At 36.8% G+C, this 20,251-nt stretch overlaps 1 protein-coding gene and 1 pseudogene across 1 annotated transcript; both read left to right on the forward strand.

Annotated features, from left to right (window-relative positions):
* The first annotated feature begins 2,449 nt into the window (after positions 1 to 2,449).
* On the forward strand, positions 2,450 to 6,038 carry LOC148698593 (uncharacterized). The gene is made up of 2 exons (XM_088684106.1): positions 2,450 to 3,075; positions 4,489 to 6,038. Exons 1-2 carry the CDS (start codon positions 2,596 to 2,598, stop codon positions 5,920 to 5,922), a joined length of 1,914 nt encoding a protein of 637 aa, XP_088540232.1. The 5' UTR covers positions 2,450 to 2,595; the 3' UTR covers positions 5,923 to 6,038.
* Positions 6,039 to 18,611: 12,573 nt separating this feature from the next.
* LOC137747924 (secreted RxLR effector protein 161 pseudogene) lies at positions 18,612 to 19,028 on the forward strand (annotated as a pseudogene).
* The last annotated feature ends 1,223 nt before the right edge of the window (positions 19,029 to 20,251 follow it).

Genomic DNA, 20,251 nt, shown 5'->3' on the forward strand with positions numbered 1-20,251 from the left:
ACTTTACACCATCATCACTACTATCAATATCACCTCTATATTATGATGATATCAAATTAAACAAGTCTTAACATGTACCCATTAACAACCCAATAGGTTGATTTACCACCTTACACACATCAACCTGTAATTAAGAAAAATTATAAAAAGCCAAGCCGTGTTTTAAACATTTAGGTAAATATATATATTTTTTCAGAACGAAGGATTTCCATCACACAATATAGAAAGGGAAATTTTGAAAAATAGCTAAATCTTTTTCATGATTTTAAAACCCTTTTTTTATGACAATAATTTATTTTCAAGTGATTGATAACAGGAGAGGGAGGACACGAACATTAGATTTTAGGTGCAAAAATAAATATTTTTAACTAACTGAGCTATAAATCTCATAATTGATTTTATAATTTTAAACATTGAAATATTTCTTGGAGAGTTTGCTAGTTGTGTTTGTCGAGCATGTTGTCAAAATCAATATTTTAAGGAAAAAAACAAGAGCGGAGCTAGGAATTTTTTTCTTGGGTGGGCTAGCTGAAATTAATACCATAAAATCATATGTTTATTTTTTCTTTTGCTTATAAAAACTATATAATAATCAATATAAAAGAATAATAATAGAATATAAATTATTCTCAAAATCATAACCCTAACTGACAAATTCAAGGACCGTATAAATAATATTACCTACTAAATAAATAATAAAAAATGTAAATAAAGAGATTAAGAATGTACCAAAGGTTACATTCATTGAAAAATCGCAATGGACAGTAAGGAATTGCAGAGATAGGGATTTAATTGTGGACTAAAAAAATTCTTTTTCTTTCTTGGGTAAGAAGCATAGAGCCTAAATCGCATGGAGTAAATAGTCTTTTTCTTTAACGACTAGGATATATGAAATAATAACCTATATTGAAATTGAGTAGGCTATATAGGCTACATGCATTAACATAAGCCATTAAAGTATGAGTTTAAGAAAGGATAGTGTTATTCTGAATAGCCTATTCATACCCATATTTACCTCATACACACCCTTATTAATTTTTGCCATTGATCTTCTTAAATTTATTCAATCCAAAGGTCAAAAATGAAGAGAGATGTGTGAAAAATAAAAATGGGTTTGTGGATAACATTACACTTACAAAAAACCTCCCTAGGCTACATCCCACCTTAGCCTTGTGGGTGGCTCCGCCTGTGGAAAAAAAGGGAATAACTAATAAATATGTTCTATTTGTTTAATACAACGATAATATTTGCACTAAGAGAGAGATTAGGGTTTAGCTATATTATGGATCGAACTTAATAAATTAGCATAAAATTCGTCATCTATGAGATTAAAACCCAAGAGCTCACACTCACAAGTGGAGATATACTACTAGACTGTAGTACTAAGTGGCAAAATATGCTTCCATCCATTTTAGGTAATTTTAAAATAGGTATTGGAGTTTTAATTTTCTCACATTGTACCACAAGATTTTAATATCATATCATTTACGGCTTCCATCTATCGTTGTATTATACTTTGTTACATTGCTGATTTGGCATATGTGAGACATTTCCTAGGTTGAATGGAAGCCACACTAATACGATTAGGGAAAGGGATCCTCTCCGGATCCCTTCCCCCAAATCCACCATCCGGATCCTTGAAATTTGATCCAACGGCTAAAGTTATTACAACTTTTAAAGGAGGCCCTTGTTTTTAGTCGTTGGATCAAATTTCAAGAGCCTGAATTGGTGAATTTGGTGGAAAGGATCCGGAGAGGATCCTTTTCCCACAATTAGGACCAAACTCTGTCATTAGTTGTTATTTTGGATTACAAATTAATCACTGAGGGAAGTCGAATCTCCATGATAACTAATTTTGGTCCACGTGGTGAAAGTGTGCCCTCCACATCAACTCAAAAATAAGTCCTACGATTCTGAGGTCCTCAATTGGACAAAAACTAAATAGACAAATTAGAAGACATAAATTAACACAATTTCAAAATTTCTTGGTCCAATATAAGAATTCAATACATCATGGCCCATTTTGTCAGTCAAAACCTAACAAGTGTGAAATGTAATTGATTGACAAAAAAATCCATTAGTACTAAAATATATTGATATTTCAATATTTCTCTTAACCTATAGTTGTGAGGTCTCATATTTGACTATCATAGACAGAGAATTCGGTACTTGCTTAGGAGATTCCATTATGTTGATGGCCTGAATTCCGTTCTTAATATTATTATTCTTCTTTACTTATAAGTGAAATCATATAATTCAAATTTGGCTATATTTAGTGTAATTTTTCTTCAATAACCTGGACTACTTAGCAGTACAAAAATTAATAGTCAAGATTGAATTGAAAAACTTTTACTTAAAAAAATTGAATTTAAAAAATATTATTTTATTTACTTGTCAATCTAATGGATATAAAGTTGACTAGGATTGGATGAACAACGACATAAAATAGAAAAAAGGAAAAGGAAAAGAAGTAAAATATGGCTTCCCAAAAATAAAGACACAAATCCCGTCCCCAAGAGAAAACAAAGGTGTCATCTCATATGTAGGAGCACAAAGATCTGTCTCAGCAGAAGGAAATACAGAAACACCATCGCCATGGATTACTCCTACCCACAGACCCACCAAGAAGATCAATCCCAATACCGCCAGCAGCAGCAGCAACCCTACGACCCCTCAAGAATCCAATGTTACGACCAATCCTACCAATCCTATTATCCCTACAACCACCCCCAACAATACGACCACCAACAACAATACCAACAATACTACAATCCCACCCCCACCACCACCACCTCCCAAGATTACGCCACCGCCCACCACCATCAATACCATCACGAACCCACTTCCATTCATCCTCCCGGGGTCCCAATTCCAGCCGAACAGCCACACACGGCAGATCCTGACCCCACCCATTTGCGGAATGCGTATTACCCACATGGGGTTGCGGAGGATCAGAAGCAGCAGGTGGATTCGGGTTCTGGTTCGGGCTATGGTGGGTTGAATCCGGCGGCCGTGGCAGCGCTTTCGCAGCTAACTGGGAACATCGAGGCAGCGCAGCGGGCTGCACAACCGCCTGTAAGTGGTTCGCTTTCGTGGTTTTGGTTCAATTTAACATTTTTAATTTATTTTAGGCATTGGGAATTCATGTTCTTATCATAAATGTGATGTCTTTTCTGTTTATCTGGATCAATCTTATGAATTTGATGCTTATAATATACTTGGAATTTGGACATATTTTTGCATTTTATTTTATTTGTAGAATGTGAACATTGTTTTAGAACATGTTATGTGTTTTCTATCTTGAATGCCTTCTTTGATTTTGTGAAATTCTTGTAAGTGGATAGTTGAGTGGGTGGGAGTGAATTTATGGAATTTTTTTGCTTTCGATATGGAGTTGGTATCTTGAGAAATTAGTACTATTTAGTTTTTAAGCGTTAACTAGTTAAGCAAAAGGAGTCGAACTTGAGTCACAGAATCCGATTGAAAAAAATGCATTTCTTCATCAATTGATTGCACGTCATTTCCTCAAAAGACATTAATGTTTTCATCATCAAGATTCTCAAAGACATTAATGGTGTGTGCGTGTTCTCCATGCCAAAGCAATATATAGACAGTGTATTTGTATCAAGATCTCTCTTGACTATGGTAGTTTTCTTTTTCTGCTGTGAAATTGCATCTCAGGTTGCTTTTCAGAAAACTATTGTAGCCTTGGTGGTCTTTTGGTCTTTGATATTTTGCTTTTAAGAAAAGGATCTGCAATTGGATCTCTCAGTAATTACAAGTGATTTTAGGCTTTCAGGTTATCACACAATGGTTTTATCGTAATTGGTGAATATTAAGTCGATCTAAGATACATTTACCTCAATTGGTATAAACTTTAGATTCGTCGTTTGTTATTGGACTCCCTTTGATAAACTGTTTACAGGATATTAGCACATCATACATTACGATGGATATAACTTGTATTGGTGTGCACGTGATGTAATATTTTTGAAGCTTCTGCTGTTATCATTTGGCCTGATGAAGACTTGTTTCCACTCTTTTCCCAATTTGTGAGAAGTATGTAACACTTACCTGTTCTGATTATAATTCAGTATAACTCACCTTCTTTTTAATTTAGTAACTGATGCAACGATCACAATTCTTTAATGAATCTGAGGCATCTGGTTCGTAGATTCTCTATTTTGGTGCCATTGGTTAACGTGGTTTGCTTTTTTGAATTGAATCCTTATTCATGTCCCAGGCATACCTCTTATAAGAAATTACCTAAACATTCAGTCAGATTGATTTTAGCATTTCTTTCATATATATGTTTTCCAATGTAATATATATAAGAATTCTGAATCTTCAGTTGTGATTTTTATCTATCTTTGTGCTTGTTTTGTGCATTTTATTTCATAGTTGTTATTGTTTCATCTTCTTTTTCTGTGCTGCATTAGTAATAAAACCATTACATGGACTGTTTTATCCTTAAATGCTATTATGCAGATTGGGCAAACTCCATATAGAGGTGGAGGTAGGAGGGGTAATAGGCCCTTCCGGGGGGGTGGTCAGGGCCATTTTGGTTACAATGGTTCTAGACCAGATGGCTCAGTAGCCCCTTTCCGTGGTAGGGGACGTGGCCAGGGTGGTGGTAGGCACTTTCAACAGTATGGTGCTGCATCAACCAATCCAAATTCAGCATCTGTACTTGCTGAAGGTGTAGCTGCTTTAATGCAGCCACCTTCAGCATTGGTTCCTGGGCAGGCACCATTACCAACACAAGTGTCTTCTGCTTCATTCTGGCGACCTCCTCGTTTGGCTTGGTGTGAACTTTGTAGGGTTGACTGCAACACTCCTGAAATCCTTGAGCAGCATAAAAATGGAAAGCGACACAAAAAAAATATGCTGGTACATGAGGAGTTGCAGAAACGCAACAAAGTCAATACTGAACAGCAGAATGCTCAAATGCCCAACACTGAATTAAAACCAGAAGTTGATAACCCTGTGAGAGTTAAGGGATTTGAGGATGAACAACCCTTACAAGAAAATATAATATCTGGAGTAGTTACTGATGATAATAGAAATGAAACAGATCAGAAAGATATGGGCGCAACTTCTGAAGCTTTTGCAGAACCTGGGAACAACTCCAGCGGTCAATTTGCAGGCCGAGGACGTGGTTCTAAGCGTAGGATGCGAGGGGGTCGAGGGGGAAAGTATATAAGGACTAATGACGGATCCAGAAGACCAGTTGAGCTTCCCAAACCAAAACAAGTTCCTTTTATATGTGAATTGTGCAATGTCAAATGTGAGTCACAGGTGGTTTTTGATAGTCACGTGAGCGGTAAAAAACATTTAGCGACTCTCAAGCGGTTTCAAGGCCACCGTGCTTTGTATGGAGATGTGGGTCTTCAAGCACTTTACCCACCTAACTTAACTGTTGCATCAACTTCAGCTGCCCGCCCGGTCCAGCAAGCTGTCAATGATCCTCAGGCCCCCTTGGCGCAACTGTTGGTGAACTACGTGCTCTCTCAAACCCTAGCACAAGGGAGTGCAGCACCTCCAGAACCAGCATCTGCTGTGGCACCAGTTCAAGGAACAAACAGCGGAATCTGGAATCAACTGGATTCACTGATTCAAGGAGCACAAGCAGTGTGTCAAGACGGAAGCCAAAATGCAGTTATAGAGCAAATCAAGAATCTGCTGCAGTCGGTCCAGACATACTGTGAATCCCCAGCAGCCGGGAATGCAGACAAGAACATTGGGAATGGAGCTTCAGAGTTTAATGGGAAGGAGGCAAGTGGTCCCATAAATACTTCAGGTGCGGTGGCAATAGAGAATCCAGGCACAGGTGAGGAAGGTTCTGGAACAGCATTGGGCAAGAAATGCGAAGTTCCCGCCTCAGATCCGTTTGTTCAGCCACAACCCGAAGACCAAATGTAGGAGTCAGCCAGAGTCGAGAAGTAAAGAGCCGACGGATTAGATACAGTTTGATATTTTTGTATGACGGAATAAGATACACCAGTTTAAGCCATAGTAAAGTTTTATGTTACATTGAACTCAATGGTTATTACTTTTTGACGTGGGATGTCGAGGATTTGCCCATGTCTTCCTTTTTTTCTCCGTTTCATTTTTCTCTGAGAAGGTTGTCTGACATGACTATTTCTTCATTCTAAATTTCAGATTTAGTTTAGGGTCTTGGAATCTCTCCAATAAAACTCAATTTTTCTCGCCTAATGTAGGAGTTTGACTCCTATTAAAAATATGGTATAAATAAATGGTAAGAGTAACATTTCTGTAAATTTTCACGAGGATGTCAAACATGATTTTTCTCGGCACTAACATTATAACTATGACCAAACACGGTAACCGAATATGCCAAAGCATTTCTTTTACTTGGACGACTCAATTTATACCTTTTCCAACAGCTACTTCATCACGCCAAGCATATGCTCCCTGATATTCTACCGCTCTTCCTTCCTCCTAACAAAAAACTTCCCCTATTCTCTCCTCCTGAAAAAGAAAATCCCATCCCACAAAATCTTTGTAACCAAACACCAGGTTTGTAAGCCTAGCTAATGAAGTTTGGGAAGAGATTGAAGCAGCAAATGCTTGGGACGTTGCCGGGTTGGCGCGACAAGTTCTTGTCCTATGTTGGTGCAGCAGTCGTTGGAGCATGGCAAAACTGAGGCTGAATTTGTTTACTTGTTGAACAATGAGATTGACAAGTTTAATGCGTTCTTTATGGAACAAGAGGAGGATTTCATTATCCGGGATAAGGCACGCTTGTTCTTGACTGTGTTATAATTTATCTCCAATGTCCAAACAGGTTATTTTACTGTGATCTATTGTGTGCGTTAATACATACTTTGTCTCAGTGACGACTCTCCCAATTTGGATTACCTGGTTCTGGCCGACTCGTTGACTCGGTTGGGTTAACCGGTTTGGTGGCACTGTAGATGGCCCCACCAAGCTTCCAAGATCAAAGTTTGGTGCACTTTAACACATGTTTTTATTGTTTTAAAAAATATTTTTTTTGGGCTTTAAAAACAAAAAATAGTAACGTTGTTTGATTGAGCCAAATCAAAAAATGAATAGCAAGTGGCCATTTACTACGTTGGTGAAAAGGTATTGAGTCCTTATATGACGACGTGATTTCAAATCCCGTCGGTAACTAATCTAACAAAATCTGTTGTTTGAAAAAAAAAAAAAAAATCAGAAGATGTATAAGTATTATCCTTGAATGTGGGAAAACATGTCTCAAACTCAAAAGTGAAAATTATTACAAACCAATGCGTGATGGTTCAAGTTGTAAGGAGCTTGTTCTCCTTAAGTAAGGTCTCGAGTTCGAGCCTTGTGAATGGAGCAGCCATCATTAGGACAGCTTGCCCCTCGAATGAGATTTTACCCGGCTCAAGAGATTAGTCCTCACCTACGTGCGGGGGATACCTAGATTCATCCAAAAAATTATTACAACTTTTTAGGTTGTTTATAAATATATGTCGTCAAAGATTACGAAGCTATCTTATGGATCCTAGATGGAGTCGGTCTCATATTAGTTCCATTGTGTCCTATTCTTCGCTGGCGAAGTCAGAATTTAATATGAGGATGAGCCTTTTATAAATGCAAAAAATTGAGAAATAATAGTTACAAGACTACTAATTAAAATATCATAATAACACGTTGCATCAATAATATTTCATATTTTTAATAATGTAATGTCTCTTATATTTTGAAAGGATTGCATGATAACCTCGTTATCCATACTATTAAATTTAATAAGAAGAATTAATCAGAAAGCCCAAACTCTAATACTTAAGAGGTAAGATAGACGAGAAACAATAAAAATTGGGATGTGATATCCACACACCCTTTTTTAGTTTTCCCACATCTTTTTAGTTTTCAGCCGTCAGATTGGATGAATTGAATAAGATCAACGGATATAAATTAACAAGGGGTGTGTGAGAAGTAAAAAGGGGTGTGTGGATAGCACACCCCTAAAAATTTATCAAAAGTAAGATAAATTTTACAAATAATATTGTTTTTTTGTTGAATTAGTTTGAATTGTATATGACAATAGATATGAAATTTAAGAAATGAAAAGAAAAATAGTTTTCGAGTCTTGAACTCCTGCTCCTGGATTGCAGTGCGAAAGAGAAAGATCAATGAAGCTTTTTGTTTTAATCAAAAGTGAACGGGTTTACCGATAAGAGATTTTTTTTAATCAAAATGTTAAAGGTTATTTTTTTTTTTTGGTAAAAAAAAATGGTAGTAGTGGGCTACCACTCCGAGCCGGGTCGTTGTTTTTATGAAAGCTCTCTCCAAGAGGTTTTTTTACAAGCGGATGATCGAACCCCTGACCTTCCTAAGGATGATACTCAGAAGAACCGCCCAACTTGTAGCTAGCCAGCTTTTATCCACTAGATCGAACCCCATTGGAATGTTAAAGGTTATTGATTTTATGTCCAATAAATCTTAGAGTTGTAATTTTAAATAGGAGATAGTTTGTATTGTTTTGTATTATTGACCAATAGGAGAAGGGTGTAAAGAAGAATAATGAAAGATGTTAATAGGGGGAGGCTTGCACGAACATGGCCTAGGCCTATCCTATTCCCTTTGTCCCTCCGCCCCTGTGCTATTCCTACACATGTAAAAGAGTTGAAAATGACACTTAATAGATGTTTAATTTTTAAAACGTTACGAATTTATTTAAACAATCTTAAAAAGTTAGGACTAATATGAAATCGACCTAACAGTCGGGTAAATTCGTGTAATTAACCCTAAAAACGAACGGAATGCAGGAATTACAACAGAGAATTCAAAGAGTTATTGATAAATGGGGGCCAAATGGAAGACAGCCTTCAATGACTATATATGAAGAGGAAATGGGCAAAATTAGGAAGCACATTGTTGATTTCCACGGCGAGATGGTGCTTTCGGTGAGCTACAGCAACATCAAATACACAGGTAGTCCATGGCTGATGAGGCTAATTAACAAGCTCACTCCAGCCTCCACTTCCCATTCTTTTACTTCTAATAGTAAATTACACGAAATATTAGCATTATTTTATCCATAGGACGTCTGACTAATAACTGATTAATGTGAATTACACGATAAAATATTAGTGGGTCTCATATAATTGTTATCATGTAGGTCTTGCAAAAAAATTGCAAACGTCTCTTACCATTAACAGCAACTCCAGCCCATGCCCAAATGTCGGGCAAATAGACAGTTATTGTCCAAAATTTGTCAAACATATCAGGCAATTCGTGCTCGACCCCTAGTTTGAGTGCTATCTGACACGTCATGATGATCAGCTACTTTTTTTTTTTTTTTTTTTTTTTTTTTTTTTTTTTTTTTTTTTTTTTTTTTTTTTTTTTGCGGCAAGGCGCGTGCAATACATGCACACTGGACTAACGTGTGGGAGGGCGAAAAATTCGCATGGGACTTGCGCTGCAGCGCAATATGCATAGAGATATGGGTTGGTGTGAACCATTGGATTTCCAATTTAAAATTCAATTCCAACACTATGACTATGACATGTGATGTGATGTGGTCCTTTAGATTGATAATGGCTATATCCTCCAACGGCCTATTTTGCAGACATTTTTAGGGTTAAAAAATTAGAGATATTGTCATATAACCGTTGTGCCATGCACGTGGCACAACTTGCGTTATTGGATTGCAATAAAATAAAATAAAATAAAATGTACTCCAACTGTCAATATTAATTTGGTTGAGAAATAAATTAAAAATTAAAAATAAAATATGGAAAATAGCAACAAAAAAAAAAAAATTTAAAATTAAAATTTTTCCTCCAACCATCATGCTTCATCATGTCTCCTTCTGTGTGCAGCTTTCTCCCTTCTTACTTCAGGTCTCCGTCTACTTGCTTCATTCTCTTGCTCTTCCATTTTGAAACAACTCATTTTCTCACTCATGAAGATCTACCAATTCATTCTCTAGCTCTTGGATTTCTAACAATCTCCTTGAATTTATAAGACATTGTAAGAACTTAAGATTATTATGAAGAAGAATTCGAAGAAAGATTTTGACTTTGGTGGAGATGCACTTGGGGAATTACTATTCACTAAAGCAATAACTGTCCTTGCCCAATTGATAGGCAATTCTTGCCTTAGCAGGATGAAATTGCTCTAATGATATGTAACGCGTTAGTTTCATTGTTTTTGAAAATTATTTTACCTTAGAGCAGGGTTTAGTGTAGAATATCGTTAGTTTTATTGTTAATTTATTATTATATCACCCTACCGTAATGACTTGGTATGTATGAGCAAGCTAGCGTAGTATATAAAACTTATTTTCCCACAACAATTAAGGTCGAGGGTCATCTACATCTCAAAAGCGCATGGGTGACTACGCTACTCGAAATAGGTTGGTTCCGTTTCGGTTTTGGTGGTCCAGAAACCGGACCGGACCGAACCAAACCAATTTATATTTAAAATTTGAAGGCTAGAGGTTTCGAACCCCTTACCTCCTAGTTAGCTTGCTTGCTTCAGTCAACTTGACAACAAACTTTATGTTGCTATATTCGTATTAGTACAATATTTACACTGATTCTGGACTGTAATTCTTTATAAGATTTGTAAACACAAAACCCTAGCCTTCCACCCATTTACTGACGTTTCATCTTCTCTGACTTCTTAGCCTCTCTCTCTCTCCCACCGTCGAATTCTTGTAGCTCGAATGATTTCTTCTTTGAACGCTTGAATGTCTGTAACTGTAAGCAATTTATACAAGGATTTGCAGCAATCTGTTCATCATTTTTCGGTGGGTCATCGTCGCGATGCTTGTTTCAAGAAGTTCAGGTTCGAAAACGATGCTTTCGCTATATTAATTTCATCGATTTTGTCTCCAATCTTGTAAATTTGTTTAATTTGTGATTGAAGGATTAGGTTCCGAATCGTTACCCTCTTCACCATAACCCGCAGCAGCCCTCCCTTCACCAAAGATCCCCAATCTCTCTTATTTATTTGTCGATTTCTGGGTTTTTATGCTGCACCTGTTTTGCTTTTCTTGCTTTTCTTGATTGTGCATGGTAGTAGAATGGTGAAATGGTAGATGTCAGTTGTAATGCATAATTTAAATTTCTTGAATGTAATTTGATTCACTTGGAAATTAAGAAATGCAAGGATTGTTGTTTAATTGCTGATGAGCAGCTTAAATCTCGGCTATTTCCCGATGGTGCTAAATTTCTTGATTGGTTTAGATGTAATTTGCCAACAACCAGTTGCATATGTTTGTTTTTAAGGTATCTTATTAAGTGCATTTGAGGATTGATTGAAGAATGTATTCAATTTTTCGGCAATTCGGAATTCTTTTTGCTATTGAAGAAGACGAAGAATGAAAAAAAAAAAAAAAAAACCGAATTTGAAAAAACCGAAACGTTTCGAACCGAACCCAGCCCTAGGGCGGATGGTTCCAACATGAGAATGTTGTTGGATGAAGAGGAAGAGCGTATCTGCTACCCTTGGGTGACAGAAAGGAATAAAATAATGTGCTCACTGGTTAGTATTGTATATATCTATTTATGATTCACTATTATAAATGATTTAGGGCTCGTTTCGATGTGCTTTTAAAATGACTGAAAGTGCTTTTAGAGAAAATATTTTTGGGTTCCAAAAACACTTAAAGTGCTTTCTGCAAGAAGCACCAGTAATGTGTTTCTTCCAAGAACCACTTTAAGTGCTTTTTTCAGGATTTACTTGCATGTTTACTAAAATTTCGTTCTAATTTTTTTTTTACCAGAAGCGCTTTCGATCATTTAAAAACACATCCAAACAAGCTCTTAAAGTAATTAAAATAGAATTTGGATATTTATTGTTATTTGTGTTGTTGAGAGTGTGAATCCAACATAATAAAAATAAGGGATCTCGCATATGCTTATAAATAATTGATTTTATTGGTGGAACTTTAACTTTCTTCACGTATTGTTGGACAAGTGGTGTCTTTTTTAATCAAGCAATGTGACCTATTTTTTCTTGGGTGAACTTGAGTGAATATAAAAAAAAGAGAATCAAGATACAAACAACAGAGGTCAAGAAGAAATTAATATACCTAAGCTGCAAACGGCAAGAAAATCAACCAAAGCTCAAAAGACCAAATATGTTGAGAATTAAGCTTTCCATAGGCTTGAAATCAACTTGCAGAAGAAAAATCCTGTAGATGAACTTGAAGAAATCGAAGAAGATGAAAGTTTCCTTTTTTTTAGTAGTAGCCGTTATGTTTAAAATGTCCAACAACCAGTTAAGTTTCTATTTAGAGAAAGTTGAACATATGTGCTTGTTCCTAACCTGTCAATGTACTGGTTTGTTGGATCCATTCCCAAGTGGAATGATCACAGCTCCTAGTGCTCTAGGGGGCTGAGATTGACCCTAAAAAATAGGATCTCTCCAAGCCATCTATATGCTAGGGTTTTGATGAATGAAAAGTCTAAGAAAAAATTACTCCCCTTCACTCTATCTTCTCTATGTTTTGTTCTTCAAATCCCAGATTTCAAAACCAAATTCTTTAAGAAATTAACACAAAAAGATCATGGCCTGGTACCATTTCAACATGGTATCAGAGCTCTAGGTCTGATTTCGAGGAAGGGTGTGATATTGTGAGTGAAATCCATTTTCGAAGGAAACTCAGAAAACCTTAAAGGTGGGTTTTTTATTGTGGTTCTTGCTGCTTTATTCGAGGAAATAGTTGGATTAAGTTCATTTGGTGAAGATTTAAGAACTCCACATTTTAATGGCACCAACTACGATTTTTGGTCTGTTAAAATGGAAACCATTCTCATAGCACACAATATATGGGATGTGGTTGAGCTTGGCATCCATGCACAACTCATTCGCAACAGTGAAACCTCTGAAGATGATGAAGAGGAAATTGTGCATATCCCAGTGGAGGCACCAGGTGTTTCAAAGGAAGATAAAATAAAAAATGACAAGGCATTGAGTCTCGTTCAAGAGGCAATTTTTGATGAATTATTTCCTCGTATCAGCAATGAGAAGACAACAAAAGGGACTTGGGAAATTTTTAGAAGAGAGTTCAGAGGAGACAACAAAGTAAGAGTTGTTAAACAGCCATTAGAGCTAAGTTTGAATACTTGACAATGCAAGATAGTGAAACTTTAGATGACTATTTGGCTAGGTTATTTGAAATAGTGAATAGCCTGAAATCACTAGGAGAAGATGTACGTGAGAAAAAAATTGTGCAAAAGTTGTTGATGAGTTTGAGTAGAAGATTCAAGTCCATAGTGTCTATTACATAGAAAACTAGAGATCTTGATGTTAGAAGGATTGAGGAGGTGTTGGCCTTTGTCAAATTTTATGACAAGAGGGAAGACCTACGTGATGAAGAGACAAGTTCTCTAGTACTGAGTCATTCAGTAATCTAAAAATTAGAGGCAACAACAACAGTAGTGGTAACTAGGGCCGATCCGTGCCCAAATTTAGAGGAACCAAACCTTACCCGTTGTAAATAGTAATGGGGCGAGTCGAACCGGGTAATGGGATTTTAGAATTGGGAATCAGACCTAACCTGGCTTTTATGAAAAGGGCCGAAACAGGCAGGGTCTACAGGTCCAATATCATTTTTTTTGTTAGCCACAGCAGGGACGACCTCATTGAAGACGTATTCCTCATCATAGAAGAGAATAAGCAGCACAGAGGCTGCATAGCAACAAGCAACAAATCAAAGCAAACCCAGATGCAAAAATAACAAATCAAACCCCTTTGATCATGCAAACAGACAAAACTAACCAAACAATGATCAAAACATCAAAATTGAAAAGAAACATCAACAAGCACAAAAACAGCAAAATAATAATAATAATAATAATAATAATAATAAATAATAATAAAAATAAATAAATAAATAAATAAAAAATAAAAACCAGAACAGAACCTAGAACTCGCAAGGATTAATCTTCAATATCTATATTCTAAAACCTAGAACATAATCTAAAACTCACGGCAATCCTAATTCAAAAACTCTAAATCCCTATATTAGAGATTCACATAAAGAAAAATAAATCCTAATTAACAAATTACATAAATTTAGGAGGATGATGGTAGTGTCCTCGATGGCGGCAATGAGTGGTAATGGTCGCGACATCGGTGATGGGTGACGATGGTGAATCGGTAACGATCTAGGACCTGGGTTCTTTAATTTCATCCGATAGGTGATTCAGGAGTGGGAAAGATTGAGAGAACTATGGCTGGAGCTGGTCGCAACAACGGTGATGGGTGACGACGGTGAATCGGTGATAGTCTCGATGATGTCGTCAACTCAGTAAGCTTCAAACTTCTTTTCCCAGTCGGCAAGGATGCCGATCTCCTTCTCTGTGAGGCCGTTGAGTAGGTGATTCAGGAGTCGGGAGAGAAAGACTTGCTCGATTTCAAAATTTGAGAGAGGGGAGAGTCTTAACTTGGGAATTCGAGAGCAGAAAGACAGAGAGAGTATAAATGTTTAGAAATGGAACGGTGGATATCCATATGATGAAGAGTGGAAATGGTCCAGGCCTGGGGCCTTTTTTCAGAGATAGAAGACATATCCCGCCCCGCCCCATTTTGAGTTTACAAAATTTGTACCCGCCTCACCCCGCAGGTCCTAGACCTATTTGCCCACCCCTAGTGGTAATGGAAGTTATACAGGTGCATAAGGCAAACAAAATAAGAAAGGGAAGAGCTGGTCACAAAACAACAACTAGAATGATAGTGGTAACTCTGGTTGGAACAACCAAAGTAGTGGGAATTGGAACAACAGGAACACATTTCAAAATAGGTAAGGTAGTGGCAGCCAAGGAATTGGAAAACCACAATGTCAAACATGTGACAAATATCATTTTGGCATATGTAGGTACAAAGGTAAGTCAAAATGTGGTAAGTGCAATAGATTTTGGCATACTGCAAATGATTATGATAATAACAAGCAGGTTGCCAATTATGAAAAAGAGGAAGATGTAACCACAAGTACAATGTTTTATGCTTGTCACTCAGCCTCAATCATTCAAGATAGATCTTTGTGGTTTATGGACAATGCCTACAGCAACCACATGACTTTTCAAGAGTCCTTACTGTTAAATCTTGACAGCTCGGTTACATGCAAAGTGAAAATGGGAACTGGTAATTTGGAACAAGCAACAAGGAAGGGAACACTTATAGTGGATACAAAACATGGGAAAAGATACATAAATGAAGTTATGTTGGTTCCAGGGCTAAACGAAAACCTATCAAGTGTTGGTCAAATGATGGAGCATGGCTATTATGTCTTGTTTGGTGGAAATATGGCAGTAATCTTTGATGACTTCAATCTTGAAAATGTCGTAGCTAAAGTAATAATGGCTGGAAATAAGTGCTTCCCACTATCCTTAGAGTCTATAACTTTTGTAGCAAGGAAAGCCTCAATTGAAGAAGAGTCATGGAGTTTCCACAAAAGGCTTTGTCACTTGAACTTTGGTAATCTAAAAAGGATGCAAAGAGAGGGAATGGTGCTAGGTCTACCTAAGCTATCATAAAAGAAGGAAGTTTGTGAAGGCTACGTTTCTGGAAAAATGCATAGAGAACTATTTAATAAAGAGAAAGTGTTGAGAGCAAGCTATCCACTTGAGCTTGTACATATAGATGTGTGTGGACCAATGAAAAATGAACCCATTGGTGGGAACAGGTACTTCATCATATTCATTGATGATTTTTTAGGAATATATTGGGTGTATTTTCTCATAAATAAGTCTGATGTGTTCAATGCGTTTAAAATTTTTTAAGCTTTTGTGGAGTTGCAAAGTGGGTTTAGTCTAAAGAACTTGAGAAGTGACAAAGGGAGTGAATATACCTCTCATGAGTTTCTAGATTGTCGTTCAAACATAGGAATGGTGAGGCAATTAACGGTTGCCTATATACCTCAACAAAATGGAGTTGCTGAGAGAAGAAATAGGACCAATGGAGAAATGGCAAGGTCAATAATGGCCGAGATGAAGATTCCTTTGATGTTTTGAGCTAAAGCAGTTGACACTACAACATATTTGCAAAATAGGTGTTTTACAACTGCAATGAAAGACAAAACTCCATTTGAAGCATTCATATGTAGAATACCTAGTATAAAGCACTTGAAACTGTTTGGGTGCATATGTTACACACACATTCCATCACAATTAAGGCATAAATTTGATGAAAAGCCAAGCAAAGGCATTTTCATAGGATATGGTAGATGCGAGAAAGGCTATATGGGTTTATAACTTGCAATCCAAGAAAATTATCCTCACCAAAAATGTGGTGTTCAATAAGGATCAATCCTGGAATTGGGAATGCAGACAGCTTGAAACACTCTCAATACCTCTTAGTCTGGAAAATGTTGTGTATGGTATTGATATGCAGGAAACCTCAACTTATGAAACTCAAGTTGAAACTACTCAAAGCTCTCAACCAATTTTAAGTCCTGACAATTCATCCACTAGTAGGAGTGAAAGCCAAATTCAAGATTCAACAACCAGTTCAACATTAGTGAAATTGAGAAGCTTGGATGAAACATATGCAAGATGTTACATAGGGGTGGTTTCAAAAAACCGAAAACCAAACCGAACTGAAAAAAAAATCAAACCGAACCGAATCTGGTTGGTTTGGTTGGTTTCTGAGTTTCGAAAACCGAACCAAACCGAACCGAACTAAAACATTATAAAAAACGATGTCGTTTTACATTTAGTAATAGAAACGGCATATCGTTCTGAAAGTTTGTATTTGTATTGGTCGACGACGTCGTTCAGTGACTTCAGTCTGAAACCTTAAAGCTAAACATCGATCCCTCATTCACTCTGAGCCTCCTCTTTCTCTCTCTTGGTCTTCAATCACTTTGTCAAAGTCTCTGTCTCTCACTCTCTCAAACTCTCTGGGCGCCATCTTATTCGGATCCGCCTGGTGGTTCATTTATACGGCCTCTCCTGTTTCTTCATCATCTTCGCTGGTATAATGTCCGGCCTAACTCTAGGCCTCATCAAGCTCGAGATTCTGCAGTGCAGCGGTTCCCCCACCGAGAAGAAACAAGCAGGTTCGTTCTCCTCCATCTCGTTTCTCGCTGATTCCTGAATTTCTGTTTCGTCTCGCTCATAGTTCATCGAATTTTTTTTGAAATTTATGTGGTTTTTTTTCTTTCATTTGTTATATTGCCGGTGGTTTAGAAGCAGCATCAGCTACTCGTCACTTTGCTACTGTGTAATGCGGCTGCTATAGAGGCGAGTGGCACTCTAATTTTAAGAATAGCAGCGGTTTTCGTTGTCAATCGTTTTCTTTCATATCAGATTTGGTTTTGCCAAAATTAAATTGAATCTGGTATAAGAATATTGATGTTATTCAATGCAGAATGTGTATCCAATTGAAAGTTCTCATTTAGCATTTAAAGTTCGAAGATTCAATGACAGTTATTAACTTTGATGTTTGCAATCTGCAGGCTCTTCCGATATATTTACATAAAATTTTCAATCAGTATGTTGCTATAATTCACTCTGTGACTTTTGTCCTGTTTTTCGGAGAGGTGTGTTGTATCCTAATTTTCCGATGATTTAGCTCTTTGGTTTTGACATTTACACTCGGCAATAAGCTTGTTTTCTCTGGAAGATGTATAAATGGCTGCAAGCTTTGTTTTCTTAGGATTTTTTTTTTGTTGAAGACGGAAAAAAAAAAAAAATCGAACCGAAAAAAAACTCAAAAAAAATTGGACCGAACTGAAATTTTGGTTCGGTTTCGGTTTTGGCAAAAAACCGAACCGTTTTGAACCGAACCCAGCCCTAGTGTCACATGTGTATTGTTGAATCGGAAAGTTATCAAAAGGCAGCACAGGATCAAGCTTGGCAAGAAGTTATGACTACTGAGATTGAAATGATTGAGAAAAAATGACATATAGCAACTAGCAGAGAGACCTACTGATAAGCTTGTCATAGGAATAAAATTGGTTCTTAGAACTAAGCTCAATTTGGATGGAATTGTCCAAAAGCAGAAGGCTAGGCTTGTTGCAAAAGACACAAAAGCTTGGTATGAAACCTTTGCCCCAGTGGCAATGTTAGACATAATTCGAAGTCTTATTGCTCTTACAACACAAAAAAGATGGAAGCTATTTCAATTAGTTGTAAAATCACAATTCCTAAATGGTTTTCTATAAAAGGAAGTGTACACTGAGAACCTGAAGGTTTTGAATTGAAGAATGCTATCGCAAGGTTTACAAGCTGAGGAAAGCATTATATGGCTTAAAACAGGCTCCTAGAGCCTGACATAGTGAGATTGATACTTACTTGATTAATTGTAAGTTCAAGAAAAGCACTAGTGAGGCTACACTAAACACAAGATTTGATGAAGAATATGGATTGATCATTGTGTCATTGTATGTGGATGATATTGTATACACCAGTGAATTTAAAAGAAAGATGATGCAGAAATATGAGATGTTTGATTTAGGGGTGCTTCACTTCTTGGGAATGGGAATTCTGCAAACTAATAAGGGTGTGTTCATTCATCAAAGCAAGTATGCAAAGTCACTCCCGGTGAAATTTGGTCTTGAAGACTGCAAACCTATGTCAATTCCATTGTCTACAGGAGAAAAACTCAAGAAAGTTGATGGAATTGAATTGGCTGATTAAAGCATGTACATGAAGATTGTAGGGAGCTTTTTGTATTTGACAGCAACTATACCAGATTTGATGTATGCTGCCAGTTTATTGTTAAGGTTCATGAATAGTCCCATAAAGAAACATTTTGGAGTTGCAAAGAGAGTCCTGAGATATATGCAGAGTACAATAAGCTATGAGATTGATTATGTAAAAGACAAAGAAGCAACACTTAAGGGATCATGTGATGTTAACTGGGCAGGTAGTGAAGATGATAGTAGAAGCACCTCAGGCTATGCCTTCAGTTTTGGAAGCGGTGTCTTATCCTGGGCCTCTGTGAAGCAAAACACAGCTACTTTATCCACTGTAGAAGCTGAGTATGTCTTTGCAGTAGAGGCCACAACTCAGTCTATTTGGTTATGGTTTGTGCTTGATGATTTTGGGGAGATGTAAACTGATACAACCCCTTTGTTATGTGATAACATATCTGCAATTTCTATGGTGAAGAATCCTATCTTCCACCATAAAACTAGACAGATAAATAGGGAGCATCATTTTATTAGGGAAACATTACAAGAATGAGTAATTGATATGAAGTTCTGTAGAAGTGAAAGAACAACTTGCATATATCTTTACTAAAGCCAAAGTATATTCGGAAGCCCAATCATTATATATTCGTACCAAACCAAAATTAAATTCATGCATAGAGTACAAAACAAGAGGTATGCAAATTCACAATCATGTCACGTCAAAAAATATGGCAATATATAGGGGGTGTTTTAGCCAAAATGGTCATTGAGATTTGCATAACTCATCACTTTGGTCTCTGAGATTTGAAATCAATAGAAATGGTCCTTGAGTTTGTCCATCATCAATCGTTTTGGTCCTTCCATGAAAAAATATATTAAATAAAGATCAAAATGATAAAAATACCCTCAAATTAATAAACAGTGGGCCAAATGATTTGACAAAATTTGAGGGTGTTTTTGTCATTTTAGCCTTATTTAATGGAGATTTTTCATGGAATGACCGAAGTGATTGATGGTGGACAAACTCAGAAACCACTTCTATTGATTTCAAATCTCAAGAACTAAAGTGATGAGTTATGCAAATATCAGAGACCATTTTGGCTAAAAAGCCTATATAGGGAAATACCCCAAAATGGGACAATTTCTTAATCTTGGGACAGAAGTAGGACATTTTGGATATGCACATGGCATGCACACACCATGCATAACAATCAAACAGAAATATGATTTTTTCTACACCTTGAAATGACCAAATTGTCTTCCCATATAAGTGGGTCATCCATAAATTTCAGCCTTCATTTCTCATTTTGTAGAAAGAGAAACAGAGAAAATCTCTCTCGCCCAATTCCAATTTGAAGAACCCGAAACCACTGATCTTTTTCATCCAAGCTCTCTCTCTCTCTCTCTAACCCACCCATCTTCTTCATCCAAGCTCTCTCTCTCTCTCTCTCTCTCTCTCTCTCCATTCTCTGCATTTCAAGTATGCACAAGAGCTATCTCTCTACATTTCGAATGTGCACAAGAGTTATCCTTTTTATTTATAGGTTTTGTGAACTGAGTTTGCTTAATTTTGCTTTTTGATTGATGGATTTTTGGAGTTGAAGTAATTGATTTGGTGTTTCTTGGAGGAGACCCAAATCCTTCAAT

Source organism: Pyrus communis, chromosome 2, assembly GCF_041283825.1.
Source record: "Pyrus communis isolate YQ-2024b chromosome 2, ASM4128382v1, whole genome shotgun sequence".
NCBI lineage: Eukaryota > Viridiplantae > Streptophyta > Magnoliopsida > Rosales > Rosaceae > Pyrus > Pyrus communis.

Coding starts and splice junctions, on each gene's coding strand:
- LOC148698593 (XM_088684106.1), top strand. CDS start 2,596: ATGGATTACTCCTACCCACAGACCCACCAAGAAGATCAATCCCAATAC. Junction 3,076..4,488: donor AGCGGGCTGCACAACCGCCT/GTAAGTGGTTCG, acceptor GCTATTATGCAG/ATTGGGCAAACTCCATATAG.